This window comes from Diuraphis noxia, unplaced genomic scaffold, assembly GCF_037042655.1.
Source record: "Diuraphis noxia isolate RWA-SAM2 unplaced genomic scaffold, SU_Dnox_SAM2 contig0003, whole genome shotgun sequence".
NCBI classification, from domain to species: domain Eukaryota; kingdom Metazoa; phylum Arthropoda; class Insecta; order Hemiptera; family Aphididae; genus Diuraphis; species Diuraphis noxia.
The window spans coordinates 59,917,656-59,937,920 of NW_028301713.1; the positions used below are offsets into that span (position 1 = coordinate 59,917,656).

Sequence of the window (20,265 nt, forward strand, 5' to 3'; positions counted from 1 at the left end):
TTTTTTGGTACAACAATTTTTCAATATACACATACACACTAAATGCAAAATTGATTTTATTAACATAACAAATTATACATTTTTAGTAATTATAATTTAAAGCTATTCTACTTGTCCCATTATTTTCAAGTTATCTGCTTTGACAAACTCACATCCAGTACTTTGAACTATATCAACAATTTCAACACCTTCAGCAATCTCAACTAAAGTCAATCCATTCTCTGGATCCACATCAAATACGCACTGAAAAATACAATTAATTGTTTTAAATTCATGATATTGAACAACAAATGTCAAATGACGTATAACATTACCTTCTCTGTGATAATCTTGTCTACACATCGAATACCAGTTAACGGAAGATTACAATTAGATATAATTTTTGGTGACCCGTCTTTTGTTGTATGTTCCATAACTACTATGACTTTGGTATGTGGAGCTGATACAAGGTCCATTGCACCACCCATACCTTTGACCAATTTTCCCTGGTTTAAAAAAATAAAATAAAATAAATCAAGAAAAAACAAATAAGTAATATCGAATATTTACTGGTATCATCCAATTAGCCAAATCCCCGTATTGTGACACCTCCATTGCACCCAATATAGTTAAATCCAAATGACCTCTAATTTAGAACATGGAAGAATTTTGAAAAACAATAATAACAGTAAATCATAATTAATTGAACAGTATAGTTACCCTCTTATCATTGCAAAACTTTCTTCACTACCAAAAAAACTGCTACCAGGTATGACAGTTACTGTTTCTTTACCAGCATTTATTAAATCTGGATCAACAAATTTTTTGGATGATGGATATGGACCAAGACCGATAATACCGTTTTCACTATGTAACATTACTCGAATACCTTCAGGAATGTAATTACTAGCTAACATTGGCATGCCTATGCCCAAATTAACTGTTTAAAATATTTGTTAAGGGTATTTAATTACTGAACCGATAGTTATGAATTTACCATAACTATGCTACAAATTAAAGAGGTGAGTGAACTAATATAAAAGTAAAATAAAGGATACTGTACATGCCGTTTTTGAATTCAAGAGCTGCACGTTTAACAATTTTTTCTCTCAATTGAGCAGCTGGTGAGCTAACTAACATGGAAATGGATTCATCAGACTTTTTAGACAAAACAGTTTTCTAAATATGTACACGTTCTATTATTATTTGATACTTTAATTTTTGTTATATCAATATATTACTTCAATTTTTTTGATGTAATCTTTGCCAAGAACAATTCGATCAACATATATTCCAGGAACATGTACTTGATCTGGATCAATATGACCATTTTCAACTATTTCTTCAACTTCTACAATTGTAGTTTTTGCAGCTGTACACATGACTGCATTAAAGTTTCGAGTTGATTTACTATCAAATTAAAATTATTATTACAAATAATAACTAACTGTTTGTTAAGAGTATTACTTGAATACAAGATTTCCTTCATGGTCTGCCTTTTGTGCTTTAATGATAGCATAATCGGCTGTTATTGCTTTTTCCAAAACATATGTCTTATCATCAAAGACTTGAGTTTCTCGAACTTCGCTGGCGATTTCCACGCTTCTACTTGGGTTTTTTTGGTTAACTTCATTGTTCTCATTATCTTCTGCTGATTCTTTATGCAATGCATACTTTAGTGGGATACCTCCTTCTTCCACAAGAGTACCTACAGCAGTTGGAGTATAAAATGCTGGTATACCTGCACCTCCAGCTCGTATACGCTCAGCTAATGTTCCCTAAAAATAAGATTATACTTCTTTATTGAACTAATTAAATATTATTAATCTACAAACTTGAGGTGTGAGCTCTACTGTAAGCTCTCCGTTTAAATACTGCTGAACAAATTCAGAATTCTCACCCACATATGAACCAATTAATTTAGATATTTTATTTTGTTTTAATAGTTTTCCCAACCCAAAATTATCAACTCCAGCATTATTACTTATCACTGTCAAGTTATTTATGTCTTCTCGTTCTACTAAACCATCAATCAGCTTTTCTGGGATACCACAAAGACCAAAACCTATATTTATAAAAAAAAATGTGGATTAAAAATCAACATAATATCTCACTATTTATTTTTGTGTTTCATAATATTCCTAATTACATGAAATTTTATAACATGTTAACAAGAATTTTCAAGTCAGAGACTCAAATTTATATCATTAAAAAATGTACTTTTACTATATTAATTGTACAGCATTATCGAAAGGTCTAGTTTATTGGTTTAGAGTTTTAAAACAATAATACTTTAGTTCTAAAATCTTCCAAAGGGTTTTAATGAAAGCAAAATTTTTGATAATTCTATGAATTAGTAGGTTGTAATATTTTAATAAAAGTAAATTTCTAGATATTATCAACACTAGCTCATTAAATAATGCAATATTTAACATTGAAATAGTTGGTAAAGTACATTGATTTTTAAACATTATTTTAACCCCACTAATTTTTTATGTGATATAAAACAAAATAAAAATAAAAAGCTTGATAGCATTTAATAATAAATAATAATTAGTATGAATAAAAGCTTGTTAAAATTAATATAGTTAATCAAAATAAATTCTTTCCAATCAAACATTAAAATTATCAATCACAATATTATTTAAATATATATCTATAAATTGTTGAAAAAATATTGTTGAATAAATAATCATATTTTAATAATTTACAATACACTTAAGTACTTAAACTATAAGGTATAAAAATAATAATAATTTAACCAACCACCAAATAGAATTGAACTGCCAGGTTTAATATCTTCTAAAGCATGGCTGACAGATGTATAAATTTTTTGTTTCTTAAGACTAACATTGAAACTAAAATTTGACACCTAAAAACACGATTATATAGGTAGTTTAGAACAATTTACAATAATTATAATTATCTCACCTGAAGCACAACAATAAGGTTTTTTGCTGTTGGTCTAATATAGTGACGATTTGTATACAATGAAAACATTATGTTTTTGTCTTCGTGACATTCAAGAAATTTAACATAAAATTTTCCTCGTTATCTTGACTTAAAATAATTTGTCATTTATAATAAAAAAATTTAGAAGTTTGAACTCTAATTTTTTTTATCGTTATGTTATCAAACTGTAGACCTCATAATCACATATTTCACGTTATCAACTAATATTTCGTGTTATTCAAGCACATATTCTGCATGAGCATTGAGCACACGTTTAGATTATATACGTATAAAGTATAATTAATAATTATATGATCTATGAGCACGACACTCAAGGGCTATAGATAATACTAATACTAGTATTATAGTATTATACATTTTTATTATAGTATTATCTATAAGCCTTGGATCACACACATAGAATTTACTAAAAATTCTATACAGACTTATGGTGACCAGACGTACTTATTTTATAAGGACGCCGGACGGTACTGTTTTTTCTTTTTTGGTAACATGTCCTACTGTCCTAAATAAATGGTCGAAGTATACTTAAATGTACTTATTTTTAATAATTTAATAATTGTAAATGGAAAAAAAGTTATTTAAATTCATATTTAAGGGATTTAAAAAAATTCTGTCATCAAAAAAAAAAGTTTTAATAGGTACCGTGATATAGTGTTAATATTGTAATCACGGCTTTAGATACTATATAATAATAATATAAATATAATAATAATAATCTAAGTTCTAAAGTTGTAAAGTTTATTATTATAAGTTTTGTTTTTCATGAAAATCACCTATGAGTTGAGTTACATAAAAACACATATTTTATTTTTCACTGTTAGAAAGATAAAAAATCTGTGATGCATATTTATGTTTAAAAATAAATAAATGAGTTTAAATTGATGTTATATTGTTAGGAAATTATATTGATATTAATATTATACACATAATGTATTAGCCTATATTATAATGTACTGTTTTTTTCTTTTTTAATATTATCTGGTCACCATACTATATAGTACGTCATACACAGATAATATAATTTGTGGTAGATTCACAGAATAGAACATATTATGATAAATCATAGGTTATATAAAACTTTTATATAATTTGTGATAATATGATTAAGCTGATGGGCAATATTAGTCTGGCAACTTTACTAAACTCGGTTTGTCGGTTATGAAGCTTTAATTGATGGGTCTCGCTCTGGGGGGCGCCATCTACCGGTCAAATACCATAATATCATTATTATTTCAACTTAAAAAACTTAATTAAGACCCATAGAAGGCATAGAGTAATACTCTATGTTAAGACCGTGCCACCGTGGGCTTAACGTTCCATTAAATATATTATTTATTATTTTGCTCATAGTAAAAATCTATGAGCCTATGACCGTAAAATACCGCCAAAATATACAGACCCACGTTATTGGTACATTGTCCTTTTAAATGTCTTAAGTACTAACTACTTAAGTACTAAAGTACTATATACTCTTTATAAAAATTACACGAAAAAGTTCTCTAATATGTAATTGTAGTACAATTATTGTACCACCACCGGAATACCTACATTTTGTGTAACACAAGATCGGTTTCGGTTGGAGAGTTGGGAAGTAATTATAGGTAAAATTTTAAAAATTGAGGATAGATTATGCCAGTCACATTTTTGTGAAGAGTCTATTAAAACAGAACATATTATGGATATAAAATCTAATAGAACAGCAAAATTAAGCAAAAATGAACATGCTAGTAATGTTGTATACTTGTATATAATTGAATATAATTAGCTTTACAAGTATAGTTTTTTATCAAACAATATTTTGTATTTTTTATACTTATATAACAATTTAACAATATTCAACATGACATTTTTAGACGTCTTTTTTTATTGTTCTTAAACAAAATATCGACGGCCACAGCCATTAGTTGATGATGTTATAATAGTTACAATTATTTTTTTAATGTATATTCTTAATTATATTTTTTAAATTAAATCGAACAATTCAGATTTTCTTGAAAAAGTTAAAATTAGGTAGGTGGTGTCTGCGTGGGGTCTGAGTGCTGCGTCTGCCGTCTAGGGTGTTGGGAATGTTGACATTGTCGAGTACCTCTGTGTTCTAGAGCCTAGAGGGTGTTTATAATTATTTTTTCTATTCTTTTCATGAATTAGTTAGCCGAGTTAGGCCTTCTAGAGATGGAGTTTTTAATTTTTCTGAAAAGTTTTAGATTCTGAACGAAGTGATGAATGTATTGATTTTACAATGATGTGTGTTTTTTTTTTTTTTTTTTTTTTTTTGTGTCTGTGTACAGCATAACTAGTCGAAATAATGCTTTGATTTCAAACTTTGGGGGTGGTTTCCGATGTAAAATTGAAGATCCTTGGTGCATTATAGAGGTCAAAAGTAAACATTTTCCAACAGTTTTCAAAAAAATCGAGAAAAACAAAAAAAAAATGACAGAAAAACGGGAATTTTTACGCAAAATCAGTTTTCGACCAAATCGATTTTTTTATATGGTTGTAATTCAAAAACTAATCACTTTAAATACTTAAAATTTTCACCAAATGTTTATGTTAGTGTTCTCTATATACAGTATAATTTTCAAAAATTTTTGACTTTTTTTGAGTTATTTATAGACCACTTAAATTTACACTTTTTTTGATAATTTTTTTTTGAAGTGTCGGTAAAAAAATGTTGGACGACCAAAAAAACTTGAAAATTTAATACAAGGTTCCTTATAAGTTTTTCTTATTGTAGCTAAAAAAAATTAAAAATCGTAAGTCACAATTTTTTTTAATAAGCTTTTATAGTTCAACATTTTACGAAATCTGTCGAAAACGCGAAAATTTGCAAGGTTGAAAAATCATAAAATTTTTTGCGTTTATAACTAAGGATTAAAAATACAACACTAAGTTCTCCATAAGTTTTCCTTCAAGTAGCTATAGAGAAAACTCGAAGTATCATTATAGAAAAAATTTTAGGTGTTTGAATTTTAAATTTTTACGAAATAGCGTAACGATAACGATTTATCCTGAAACGATTTTAAATATTTGTTATTATTCAAAAAGTATAAGTCCTAGATACTTGAAAATTTTACCAGTTATTAGGATTGGTATTTTCTTTACATTATTAAATTTTCAAAATATTTTGACTTTTTTTGAGATATTTATAGACGACTGAAATTTTCAATTTGTCTGAAAATTTTTTTTTGAAGTGTCGATAAAATTTTTTTGGCCCTATCAAAATACTTGAAAATTCAATACACAGTTCCTCATAAGTTATTCTTAAAGTGATTAAAAAATTATAAGAATACATAGGCACAATTTTTTTTTATAAGCGTTTATAGTTCAAATTTTTACGAAATCTGTCGAAAATGTGAAAATTTGCAAGTAATTTTGAAGCTGAAAAATCATAAAATTTTTTGTGTTTATAACTAAAGATTAAGAATACATCACTAAGTTTTCCATAAGTTTTACTTCAAGTAGCTATAGAGAAAACTTGAAGCGTCATTATAGGAAAAATTTTAATTGCGTTTGAATTTTAAATTTTTACGAAATCAGGTGGGTATATATGTATATCTATGATAACATAAGGTATTATGAATTATGATAACTACATGCAATGTTTTTGGAAAAATTGATTAACCATGCCTTATTCAAAATGTGTCTTAATTGAAAAATAATATATTTGTTTCAAAATAGAATATATGACAATATTTAAATATAATTTATTCTAGACTGACAAATCATCTCCGTTCAGAATCGTTTTTCGTATACAATGATACCTATCATTGCATTCAAATCTAACCTACCTTAGTCAGAGGTCCACCCCACCACCTAATGTACAGCCGAGCGACATCCACTTACCCGCTTTTTTATTGATTACATTAACATATTTTTCGTTAATTTCACTTACATTTAGTATTTCAAATTGAATAAGATTCAATTCATTAAAATTTATACTTTAATCTAAATATTTATTATTAATATAAATTATTATTATTAGTTATAAGCCTATATATTTTAGATTCTGAACGAAGTGATGAATGTATTGATTTTACAATGATGTGTGTTTTTTTTTTTTTGTGTCTGTGTACAGCATAACTAGTCGAAAAAATGCTTCGATTTCAAACTTTGGGGGTGGTTTCCGATGTAAAATTGAAGTAAAAAAATGTTGGACGACCAAAAAAACTTGAAAATTTAATACAAGGTTCCTTATGAGTTTTTCTTATTGTAGCTAAAAAAAATTAAAAATCGTAAGTCACAATTTTTTTTAATAAGCTTTTATAGTTTATATTTTACGAAATCTGTCGAAAACGCGAAAATTTGCAAGTAATTTTGAAGTTGAAAAATCATAAAATTTTTTGCGTTTATAACTAAGGATTAAAAATACAACATTAAGTTCTCCATAAGTTTTCCTTCAAGTAGCTATAGAGAAAACTCGAAGTATCATTATAGAAAAAATTTTAAGTGCGTTTGAATTTTAAATTTTTACGAAATAGCGTAACGATAACGATTTATCCTGAAACGATTTTAAATATTTGTTATTATTCAAAAAGTATAAGTCCTAGATACTTGAAAATTTTACCAGTTATTAGGATTGGTATTTTCTTTACATGATTAAATTTTCAAAATATTTTGACTTTTTTTGAGATATTTATAGACGACTGAAATTTTCAATTTGTCTGAAAAATTTTTTTTGAAGTGTCGATAAAATTTTTTTGGCCCTATCAAAATACTTGAAAATTTAATACAAAGTTCCTCATAAGTTATTCTTAAAGTGATTAAAAAATTATAAGAATACATAGGCACAATTTTTTTTTTATAAGCGTTTATATTTCAAATTTTTACGAAATCTGTCGAAAATGTGAAAATTTGCAAGTAATTTTGAAGCTCAAAAATCATAAAATTTTTTGTGTTTATAACTAAAGATTAAGAATACATCACTAAGTTTTCCATAAGTTTTCCTTCAAGTAGCTATAGAGAAAACTTGAAGCATCATTATAGGAAAAATTTTAAGTGCGTTTGAATTTTAAATTTTTACGGAATAGCATAACGATAACGATTTATCCTGAAACGATTTTAAATATTTGTTAGTATTCAAAAAGTATAAGTCGTAGATACTTGAAAATTTTATCAGTTATTTAGATTGGCATTTTCTTTACATGATTTAATTTTCAAAATATTTTGACCTTTTTTGAGATATTTATAGACGACTGAAATTTTCAATTTTTTGAAGGGTTGATACAATTTTTTCGGCCCTACTAAAATACTTGAAAATTAAATACAAAGTTCCTCATAAGCTATGCTATTTTTTTTTTTAGCATTTGAAGTTCAAATATTAACTTAATACGTAAAAATTACGGCAATTTTCAAATTATCTTAGATCGAAATTCATAAAAGTTTTTCTTTTTAATTCTAAGATTTGAGAATTTAATACAAGGCTCATAATATATTTTTACAATAGCAGTTGAAAAATAAAATAAATGTATAGTCACACATTTTTTTTACATGCTTTCAAAATTTAATTTTGACAACATACGTAAAAATCACGAAAATTCGTAAATTATTTTATTCTAGAAATTCATAAAAAAAATCCTTTTATACTTAAGATTTGAAAATTTAATACAAGATTCCTTACAAATTTGTCAATCTTAATCACAAAAAAAATGTCCACTGGAAATTCAAATTAAATTTTTATTAGCATTTGAAATTCAAATATTGACAAAAATTCGTCAAAACCATAAATATTTGCAAATTATTTTGTAGTTCAAAATTCATAATATTGCTTGTATTTGTATCTAAAGTTATAAAATTTAACACTAAGTTTTTCATAAGTTTTGCTTCAAATAGCTATAGAGAAAATTTGAAGCGTCATTATAGGAAAAATGTTTTGAGCGTTTGAGTTTTAAATTTTTATAAAATCGCGTAATGATAACGATTTATCCTCAAACCAGGGCTATATGTATATCTATGATAATATAAGGTATTATGAATTATGATAACTACGTAATTTATTTGTTTCAAAATAGAATATATGACAATATTTAAATATAATATGTCCTAGACTTACAAATCATCTCCGTTCAGAATCGTTTTTCGTATACAATGATACCTATCATTGCATTCAAATTTAATCCCATCCATTACAGTAACCTACTGTACAGCAGAGCGACATCCACGACTTACCCGCTTTTTTTAATTATTAGATTATAATGTTTTATACTTTTATATTATTTATTTTATACTATTATAACAATATAACAGTAAAAATGTTTAATTGTATTTTTATATATCTGTGGGTACAACGCACAAAATATGAAACAAACTTGTTGATAATTGATAATATACCCGGCATTGTTGTGCAGTCTCGGTCTTATACTCTTATATGAGATATAAAGAAGATAACATCGTGATAAGTTCATCCATTATATTATTTTTATTATTATCTATTTATCATATGGGTTCATCGTAGTATGCTTGTGGTTCAATTTTCAAGTAGGTAGTGTGTTTTACTCAATTTACTCTACAATTACAATAGTCGGTTTTAAAAGTGATTACTTCTTAAAGTTAACTGAAATGTCGAGAACATAATTTTTTGTTGATTATGATTTATGAACTGTGATCTGTAAAAACATCCAATAAATCTGTTAAAATCACTTCTACTCAGATATAAAATGTATTGAAAATTTGAAAATGACATCGTGTTTAGATAATACTGAAGAAATGAACAATGACGAAGAAATAAGTAGATTATCTGCTGAAATAGCTCTATTAAATGTTGAATTAAATAAAAAACGTGCATTATTGAAAAAAAAACAGGTATCTAATAAATATATAAATATAAATAATAATACATTAATATAGGCATACATTATCAAACGAATTCCAGAATTATAATTGCAATTCCAGAAATTCAAATTTATTAAACTGATATAAGTTGTATTATATTATGTCTTCTATGATGCACAATGATGTATAGGGTTCCATATTATATTGTCTCAGTAAAAAATGACAAGAATTAATACAAAAAAAATGTTTTACTTTTCAAAATTCAATTATGGGTTGGTATAGTTGTTGTAATAATATGTTAAAATTTTGCCATCTATCAGTCTGATTTTTTTATTCATCTCTTAAAAAATTGTAAAATTGTATCCTATTAATATTATGTTACTGGTTTAAACCATCTAAAAAACAAAACAATGCATCTGAAATTTAACAGAGTAAAATTGTGATTTTTCATTTTCAACTTTAGGTAAAACTATTTATGTAATATGTACAAATAATTAATTCTTGTCAATGTTATAAAAATAATTATAATCAAAGTATTACACTGTGTTGAGTTTGTTCTACGTGTATTCGGCGAGTGCGAACAAATTCTAATCTGATCAGTCTGTTCTGCCGCAGTGTGCTGCGTCCGATGTGGCGATATACAAGCTTTTTTGTTTTTCGCCTCACTCGCCGGATTCACATAGACCCTGACATTATAAGGTAATCCAATATTATTTATTTTTCATTTTTATATTTTATGTAAAATTTTGTTTGATATTTAGCATTAGTACTTGAAATATTATTATACTTGCGAGTTGCAATATATTTGTACTAGACCCCTTAGGCGCCCACAGAAATTTTTCTATGGGGGGGGGGGGGGGGGCAATGTTAGGATTTGAGGATAAATATTATAATTTTACTAGGTGTTTAAAAATAATAACCTTTTTTATTATACTCGTATACAATATAAATAAAATATTTTGAAAAAGCCAGGGGGGTGGCAAATGCCCCTGCTTGCCCCCCCCCCCCCCCTGCGGGCGCCTATGCTCGATCCTTCATTTGTAGTTTTTACTTATTACTTGAAGGTTAAATAAAATAAAATATTGTTGAATAAGTATGTTATTTATTATTTATATACAATAATTATTACATATTTATTTTATGATTTTTGTTGATATTTTAGAAACAATGCTTGACTAAACTTGATATTAACCGTTATAGCAGACAGATCATTTTACCAGAAGTTGGTGTTGAAGGTGAAGTATTTTATTTATTTACTTCATAGTTATATGATTTCTAAAACTATTAATATTTAATTAGGACAAAAAAAATTGAAAACTGCACGTGTTCTTATAATTGGCGTTGGTGGCCTAGGATGTCCATCATCAATGTATTTAGCAAGTGCCGGAGTAGGTACGATTGGACTAGTTGACTATGATGAAGTGGAACTTAGTAATTTGCATAGACAGTTGTTGCATGCACAGTGCAATGTTGGTATGCGAAAAGTTGAGTCTGGTAAATTATCATTAAATCGGTTTGTATTTAATTTAATTTATCATCTACTTAAAAAAAAAATGCAATAAAACATTTATATTATTGTTTTTATTTTTTGAATAACTTAATTTTCAGTATGAATGAGGATGTTAACATTGTTGTTCACGATGTTCAATTGGATGGTCATAATTCATTGGACATTTTTAAACAATATGATGTAATTATAGATGCTAGTGATAATTTAGTTACTCGATATATAATTAATGATACTTGTGTAAAAGCTGGTAAGCCTTTAGTCTCAGGATCAGCTATACATTGTGATGGGCAACTGACCGTTTATAATTACAAAGGATCTGTATGCTTTAGATGTTTACATCCAAAACCACAATCCCCTGAAACTGTAGGAAATTGTGCTTCAGCCGGTGTTTTGGGACCAGGTAACAATATATCATTACAGTCTTTGTATGTACAGTAATATAATCTGATAACAAACACCCTATAAAACCTATATCTGACGTATTTTAGTCTTCCTATGATGGAAACTCCAGACTCCTTTATAACCAAAAAATCAATTGATATTTAGCGATTTTGTTATGAGGTAGTTTTACTGTGTATATAATATTATGTATAAGCATAAAATATTTATTTGCACTCTTGTTGATTATTTAGTTCCTGGGGTTATTGGTGTTTTACAAGCAATGGAAACTATCAAAATTATTGTTGATCATCCAAATGTATTACACAACAGTTTACTGTTATATGATGGTGGAGATTGTGAGTTTAAAAAAATTAAATTAACAAATATAAAACGAAATGAATGTATATGCACAAGAAATCCTGATGATATAACAATAACCATGGACTATGAAGAATTTTGTGGATCAAAAGCTAATGATAAAGTAAATTTAATATGCATACAACATACCAAATGTTCTTAAAATATTAATTGATTAATATTTTTTTTTTTAGTTCAAAACGCTTAATTTGTTGAAAGAAAATGAACGTATAACCGTTTTAGATTTAAGTGAATTAGTATCTACAAAAAATCCATTTTTAATGATAGATGTACGCAAAAAAGTAGAATATGACATGTGCCATTTACCTTTTTCCATTAATATTCAACTAAGTGATTTAAAACGTGATGATGCTCGTTCTAAGTTAATTAAAAAAATTAATTCATTTAGTAATATGACTCCAAATTGTAAGTAAAATTAACATTAATAATTTTGTTTGATACACAATACACATGTAGACAAAAAAACATTTCTGTATTTCTTATAATACATTTAATTTTTGCAGTAATAACTATTTGTCGTCGAGGCAATGACTCTCAAAGAGCTGTAGATGAATTAAAGAAATACACTGAGATAACAGACAAAGTCAATTGGATAAAAGATGTCATAGGAGGATTATATGAATGGAGTATGCAAGTAGATAAAGACTTTCCAATATATTGAAAAAAATATATTGTTGATAAACTATGTAATGTAACTACTATAACATTGTAATCATATGACAATTATTTTTATAGTAAAATAGGTCTCTGGATTTTATGTATAGACTAAATATGTTTATTTAGTTTTACTGTAAATAGTGAACATCTGATTGTGATCTTAATCGTTCTGCAGCTTGTTCTGCAGTTAAATCTCTTTGGCATTGGGCCAACAACTCAAATCTAAACATATATATAAACACGAGAATAATGTATTAATCATCAATAAATCTCTTTAAAATTAAGTAGCCTTCTCTTGATATAGTTAAATACTTAGTCTAAACCTCGATTAAAAAAGATATATCATGTATCAATATTAATTACCCGGAAATGAATTTTTTCACTGTTGCTGAACGTAACAATGGAGGCAAATAAATCCCGTGGAATACCCAATGGTGGTTATTTTCACAGTTTTGTCCAGTTGGTGCACCTTACATTACATAAGTAATACAGTTAGTATTTGTATTATATAATTATATATTAAACTTGCCATGCCAACCCATTGAATATGGAAATGATGTTTTGAACATGTTATCATATTTTATTGTCAAAATTTTCATTGCTGATGCCAAAGTTGTTTTTTCGTGTTCTGTAATTTCGTTCATCCTTTTTACATGTCTCTTAGGTAATACCATAGTCTCATATGGCCATACCGCCCAAAATGGCACCAAAACAACCCAATGTTGATTTTCGATAACAATTCTTGTCTATTCAAAAATACATAGATTATTTTATCAACAAAATTAATATTAACATTTATTGAACATTTTTAAATAGTTATCCTTATACATCCCAGCTTCTTGCATTTACGATTTATAAACGTATTTGAATTGTTAAAAAAAAATTTAATTGCTTACTATTTCTATGTACCTAATACTTCAACAAAAGTTTCAATTTCAATCTTACTACTTTTAAGCTTATGTGATAACAATTTTTTTTTTATTATTTCTAATTTGGCTAATTAATACAATTATTGTATTGGACAATATTAACAATTTAAAAAAAGAGTTATTGACTGAGACAAAATGATTTATTATGTGAAAAACTAATATTATAAAATAGTTATACTAAGGGAAGGAGTAATTGGACAATTGCCTTAGAAAACTGAAGGCGTCACACATTTTAGGGGCAATAAAAATATATATATGAATTTTATATGTAATTTGTTAAAATAACTATATGTTATGCTAATTTAATGATCTTAATTATTATTTATTATAATATTTGTGTCGACATGTGTTATTGTATGTTTATATATTTTGTGTTATGACATTTTTGTAGAGGTTTAAATACCTATCATGCCAAAGAGTCAACAATAATTATTGCCAGCTATAGGGCATCAATGATTGTTAGCACAAGACTGGTCATTATAATGGAGTCTATAGGATGTTACCAAATGATATTACATAGAAAATAGTATGCTATTTAATACTTCATACTTTTGCCTTTAATTCGCGATCAACATAATCCATCAGCATTGGTCTTCCATACTTAACCAGGTATTCTCTCTGATGAATATCTTTGATGCGTGGTTCATTTGGTAAAAATGAACAAGCCCATATTTGGCAATGGGGATGATGATTAGAACAACCCATCATAGTACCTTTGTTTTCAAATATTTGTACCCAAGTATAGGTCTTTCCTAATTCTTCCAATTGCTGTATCCAACTGTGAAAAAAAAAAATAATGAAATTGAGTAATAACATATACTTCAAATTATACCTTGAAATCACGATTACTATATCATTTATAGTCATAAGAGAAATTGTGACATTGGATTTGGGATAAAAACACATAACACGACATGTACCTTTAACTCCTTCAATTTGAAACAAAGGATCATCACTTTGAGGAGGCGAGGGTGTATCCTCTAACATGGCTGGGAAGTCATTTGTAAATACATATGTAGATTTGTACTCTGGAGTCACCTAAAAACATTGTTGATTAAGACATCACATATCATAAAAAAAAGTATTGTATATTAATATACTAACAATACCACTACTCCTGACTACACCAGGACAGAGGGGATTGGTTGGATCAAATTCTGGACCCATATCACTTTGTACAGATTCTGTTTGTCCATCCCAAGGTCTTTTCATTCGGTGAGGAGATACCAAAATCCATTCTCCTTTTAATGGATTGTACCGCTTATGAGGATGTTCTAAATTGAAGATATCATAATTTAAAAACTTATAAAGTAGTATTCTATTAATAGAACATCTGTTTTTAAAAATCTATTTCATATCATATGTTCTAAATGATATATTAAATTTATAATTAAATCAAAGTAAAAATGTTAATGTTTTGTTGATTCTAAATGCATGAATGTATTGATATTAGAATGATTGTGTTTATATTTATTTTGTATGAATATAATTTTTCTAACAACAAAAAATGCTATCGTTGACTTTAAGGAAGGTTTCTTATACCAAATTAGATGTAGTTTGTACTTGATGGGTCCTAAGTAAAAATGTCTCAGTACATTTTAAAATAATTGGGAACAACAAAACAAAAGTTGGTTAAGTGAAGACTGTCTACTGAATATTAGGAGTCATGTGGGTCACAAATTTTGAATTTCATGATGTATCTTTGAACAGAAAAAATTATTCTGGGCGAAGACATTCTATACATTTTGTATCAAATTGTATCATGTATAAAAACAGAAAATAAACACTTGGTGATAATTTCAACTTTCAAGTATCTACAGTTTTTTGTTTTTATTACACTAAAAACAATATTGCTTTTGTTGAAAACTGGTTTTACGTAAAAATAACTGTTATTTCTTGATTTTGTTTTTTTTTTAATTCTCCTGATTATTAAGAAAGTACTGGAAACTTTAAATTTTGACTACTCGAAATACCAACCACATCTAATTTACTATCAGAAACAGGCCTCAAAGTTAGACCAGAATATTTTATCTAGAATGACAGGATTTTATCATTGAATTAAAATGTATCATATTTATTACAATGACAATATTTCCAATAAAATTAATTTTGATTTTGAAACTTGTACAATATCAAAATTTATATAATAATTATAAAATGTAATGATATTTTACTTATTTTCTTGATAAAAATGAAATATTTTATACATATTAAGAAATTATAAATAGGTAGGTTACCTTAAATATATATTTCCTACTGTATTTTTTAATTGTACCTATAATCAGGTACAAAATGTGGCTTACTCAATTTTTATATTTTTACCATAGTAAGTACAATTAGATCTGTGAAAGAAAATGATCACATTTCACGTATCATATAAATAGATAGTTAACACTAAAAACAATTATAAAGTTATAAAATATAATAAATACATTATAAGGTTATTGTTAAATGACCTGTTATTTATAATATTAAAATGTAATAAACAGTATTTTATTCAAGAAATATAAGTTAATGTAATAATTTTCGGTAATCCACAACTATAACCTATGGTTGATATTGAAAATTTCAGATTTAGTTAGATTATTAATGTATCAAATTGCGTTCTTTTTTTAATTAGCCTAACATTATGTTATTACAACTCTCTATTTACATTACAGTTGTATAAGAATAAAATATGGATAGTAAAGCAACAATACTTTCAAACTATCTAAATCTCTTTTATTTTAAATATACTTTCTTAAGATTAAAAAAATAAAGTTGAATGTGTACCTATGTGAACATTAAATTGAGATTCCAACTGAAATGCAATAATTATTTTTGAAATAATATTAATTTATAAATTCATAATTAATCTGTAGTTATTGTCACAAATGGTTTTGCTTAATGTATTACATTAATCAAGTAGATAAAATAATGTGTTATTAAGATTAACAAATTACAAATAATATTATTTGCTATAGATTTTAACATGTTTCAGTATTCAATTTACTAGGTAATAGGTTAAATAACTTCTATCACCAAACCATTTTTAATATAATAAAACTAATAGAACTTATATATAATTTTTTTGTGTATTATTTTTAATTAAATCTTTGCAAAAAAAAGTGCTCAAGGTTATACACCCATCAATAATATAGTAATAAATTGTGATATGATAATTACCAGATGCATTGAACTCCATGATGTGTCTTAAATGTATCTTCTGTGGAATGTATCAAATAAAATATATGATTTGTCTGATTTAAAGATGTACACTTAATAAAATAATCAACAACTTTTCAACTGACATAGTTTTAAGGATTACGTATTTTTAAAGATAAGATAACACTATGATGAACATATAGCTACCTAATTATAAATTCATAAACAACATTGCTCATATTAAGATATATAAAAATAAATAGATATTAGATAATTAAAATAATATAATATATTATAATTTATATGTATATAAATGATTAAATAGAAACAGGATAATAATTAATTAATAGTTGTTTTACATTACATTTTATTTTATTTTCTCCAATATTGAGCAAATTTGTGCAACTGTTCAACAAGTACTGCCATCACAGCAGTGACAGACAAATCTAATAGATTTTGGAAATAATGAACAGCTTCTTCATCACCCAAATCCAGTCTGAATTTATCTTGGACTTTATTAACAGTCTTATCAGGTTCTAGTGCAATATCTGGAACGCTAGCATCTACCATCAATGAGAAAAGATTTAGTATAAGATTTGCATGGCGCCTCAAATGAAGAAATGCAGTATAACATAATTTTTTGAATTCATGATAATGTTCACTATTGACACCACCCATTGCTTCAACCATTTCTTTGCTTAATTTCATGGGCGGAGGCAATGGTTTAGGGTCTCTGCCCAATATGTATCCAAAATCTATGTGAAATAATTTACCCGTTGAAGTCAATAATAAATTATCGAAATGACGATCACCAACTCCCAATAAATATGTTATAACACAGTAACCAGCACAACTTTTTATATAATTCTCCATGATATCAGAAGATATTCCAAAGGGTGCATTTTCATTTGGATGGGTCTTACGGAAATAATTTTGTATTGAACCTTCAGTCGCTAATATTTCAGCAACAGGTAATGAATTTACAAATTGCACAAAACCATGCCGTGTGCTTGTTGCCAACACTCTGTAAGGAGTAAGTTTCAAATCTAAGTTTTCACTTCTTAAAAGTTTATCCATAAGTGTAATAATCTGTAATATGAGTTGATCTTGTCGCAAATCATCGCCGTGTTTAAAAATAGCTACATACTCTTTGTTGTCTTGCACCTTGAATGTAAGTCTGGAAGGCATAAGAGCAGACTTAAAGAGGACTGCTTTCTCAGGAACTATACCTGTTATATGTATACTAGGGTCAAGTGGTAAATGAAGAGGTTCAAATGACATAAAACTAAATTTTGTATCTGTTTCACCTAATAATGCTTGCAACTTATCGATTTTTTTTTTACGGTTGCCACTTTCCCTGGCAACAGTTTTAATAATTCTAACTAAACGATCAATAAAATTTTGTTGACGTGTCAACATTCCGTGTATTCGCTGACATTCCACACTACCATTATACATAGTCATTAAAAATGTTTTCATTACACTTAAATACATGTTACGAACACGAATATCTTGTTTAATAGTAGAGTCTTGATCTTCACATTCAATCATCAAATACCAATAAAAATAATTAGCCAAACTGATATTTTTGCTTGCTCTATGAATCAAAAACCTTGCCAGGTCCATATCTTCAGGCTTACACATTTCAAAATGATTAATTGTACAAGCAATATTACTGTCACTACTGTCTTTTAAACTTAATCCGGATACTGACTCGGTCAAACTATCAGTTACGGGATATTTATTTTCCATTAATCTTAAGCTGTTATTAATATGTTCAAAATTTTCATACTTAAGAGCTTGAACCAACTGTAATAAATACAAGAGTAAATCTTCATCAGTTGCTTGTTGTAATCGTTCTACAGCATACTTGCGTACTAATGAATGTTTGAATGCGGGACTTAATAAACGTAATGAATCGTCTACATCCATTGGAGCCCATTGATACATCATATCTAATGCCTGCATAGCTTCACCGTGCAATTTCCAGTTAACACATTCTAAAAATTTTGTTAAAGCTTTTTTTTGATTACATAAGTAAAATCGGTACTTCCATATCAAGTCTTGTTCTTCCGTTGTTAATATTTTTGTAGGGGGATATCCAACAATAGTGTTTAACATATCCCTTATTGTTGCAGTTGGTTTTGCATCCTTGTCAGATATACCACTTCTTAAACTTCTGGCAAGTTTATGATGTTTACTTTCTACTAAATTTTCCTGCATTACTTCAGCATCCGGCACTGTAACTATATCTGGGTTAACTCTAAATGGATATATTTCATCACCATCTTGTTCATAATGCACAACACTATAGACAGTACCATTTGATATAATTTCTGGAAATTCTATCATCAAATAAGGATAATTGGAGGTCTTTTTTTCTTTTTCATTAATAAGTTCAATCTCTCTAAATGTTAATCTATCCAACCAGTCAACTTCAGGTATGTTGCCATTTCTATGCTGTTTGGCCAATTTAGCTAATGATTGCATACGATTAGTGTCCGACAAACACTTGCCAGGGGTAGAAGATATATTACCATCAGCTTCTCTATCAGACCATATTCTGAGATCAATCATACCTTGTCGAAAAACACCATGTTTGCCAAACAGTGAGATAGATGTACCACCAACTGCTGTCATAGTATTTGGTCCAGCACAGTCATACACTGTCAGCGTTAATAATGCATTCCTTGGCAGATCACTAAACTGGATTGGTAATATAATCCATTCATTCCAACTCCAACGATTAGTAAAATGTTTGTAAGAAGTCGAAACTGGTAAACTAAGTGGTTTACCGTCGCTGTATATTTGACAGTATACTACCAAATCAGAAATATGATTTTGATATAAGCCAGAAAATTTTTTCATAGGATCACTAAGTATTTTTTCATAATCAATGTTGTGTTTAATCCCTTCAAGAGTTCCAATTTTTATCTGAACATTTGTCTCTAATGAACAACTATACACATAGTTAAAAGTGCTATTTAGATTATTACTCATCTTCAATTATTTTATATCCAATATGAAATATTCAAATACCTAATAGTTTTAAATTAAGCAATCACTTACATTATTTTGAAATCCTTTTGATTAAATATAACAAATTTAAACACCTACTCTATAAAACTATAAAATTAACTAAAATGTTTGACTTTGGTATTCCAACATAACATTATATAATATTATCTTCACGATTCACACCAGAGTGCTATATTATTTATCATTTTTTGTGTCGAACAATTATTTAAGTCAACAAGTAAGTAGGTTACAAATTTACAATCTAACTACTTATTACTTAACACTTAATTTAAATATTAAATCAGTGTAAAACTGTGATAGTGTGATCATCACAGTCGTGTGATGAATACTGAATACTGATGATGGTCGAATTGGTCGATGGATCATGGATGACCGATGAAAGATTGAAGTATGATAGCGTTATCTCATTGTTACCACTTATGAGATTAAAATGTAGAAAATCTACCATTTGACCATAATCGACCACGCTATTATTGATACCACAACTTTAAAGTTTGACATCAT

General features: G+C 27.3%; 4 protein-coding genes across 4 annotated transcripts; 1 reads left to right on the forward strand and 3 right to left on the reverse strand.

Annotated features, from left to right (window-relative positions):
* Positions 1-39: 39 nt before the first annotated feature.
* On the reverse strand, positions 40-3,096 carry SCOT (Succinyl-CoA:3-ketoacid CoA transferase). The gene is made up of 10 exons (XM_089221899.1): positions 2,911-3,096; positions 2,746-2,851; positions 1,815-2,044; positions 1,447-1,757; positions 1,221-1,389; positions 1,038-1,158; positions 700-919; positions 550-625; positions 315-485; positions 40-243 (listed from the first exon to the last, which is right to left on the reverse strand). The coding sequence occupies exons 1-10, from the start codon at positions 2,977-2,979 to the stop codon at positions 103-105; spliced, it is 1,614 nt and encodes a 537-aa protein (XP_089078025.1). The 5' UTR covers positions 2,980-3,096; the 3' UTR covers positions 40-102.
* Positions 3,097-9,396: 6,300 nt separating this feature from the next.
* Positions 9,397-12,933, forward strand: Uba4 (Ubiquitin-like activating enzyme 4). The gene is made up of 7 exons (XM_089224832.1): positions 9,397-9,753; positions 10,886-10,958; positions 11,023-11,236; positions 11,332-11,633; positions 11,866-12,095; positions 12,166-12,397; positions 12,496-12,933. Exons 1-7 carry the CDS (start codon positions 9,628-9,630, stop codon positions 12,651-12,653), a joined length of 1,335 nt encoding a protein of 444 aa, XP_089080958.1. The 5' UTR covers positions 9,397-9,627; the 3' UTR covers positions 12,654-12,933.
* Positions 12,646-20,102, reverse strand: Galt (Galactose-1-phosphate uridylyltransferase). The gene is made up of 8 exons (XM_089224833.1): positions 19,792-20,102; positions 16,744-16,783; positions 14,683-14,852; positions 14,411-14,616; positions 14,128-14,356; positions 13,179-13,395; positions 13,013-13,118; positions 12,646-12,871 (listed from the first exon to the last, which is right to left on the reverse strand). Exons 2-8 carry the CDS (start codon positions 16,760-16,762, stop codon positions 12,778-12,780), a joined length of 1,041 nt encoding a protein of 346 aa, XP_089080959.1. The 5' UTR covers positions 16,763-16,783; positions 19,792-20,102; the 3' UTR covers positions 12,646-12,777.
* Pi3K59F (phosphatidylinositol 3-kinase 59F) lies at positions 16,865-19,785 on the reverse strand. The gene is made up of 2 exons (XM_089224831.1): positions 17,087-19,785; positions 16,865-16,929 (listed from the first exon to the last, which is right to left on the reverse strand). The coding sequence occupies exon 1, from the start codon at positions 19,720-19,722 to the stop codon at positions 17,095-17,097; it is 2,628 nt and encodes an 875-aa protein (XP_089080957.1). The 5' UTR covers positions 19,723-19,785; the 3' UTR covers positions 16,865-16,929; positions 17,087-17,094.
* Positions 20,103-20,265: the final 163 nt, after the last annotated feature.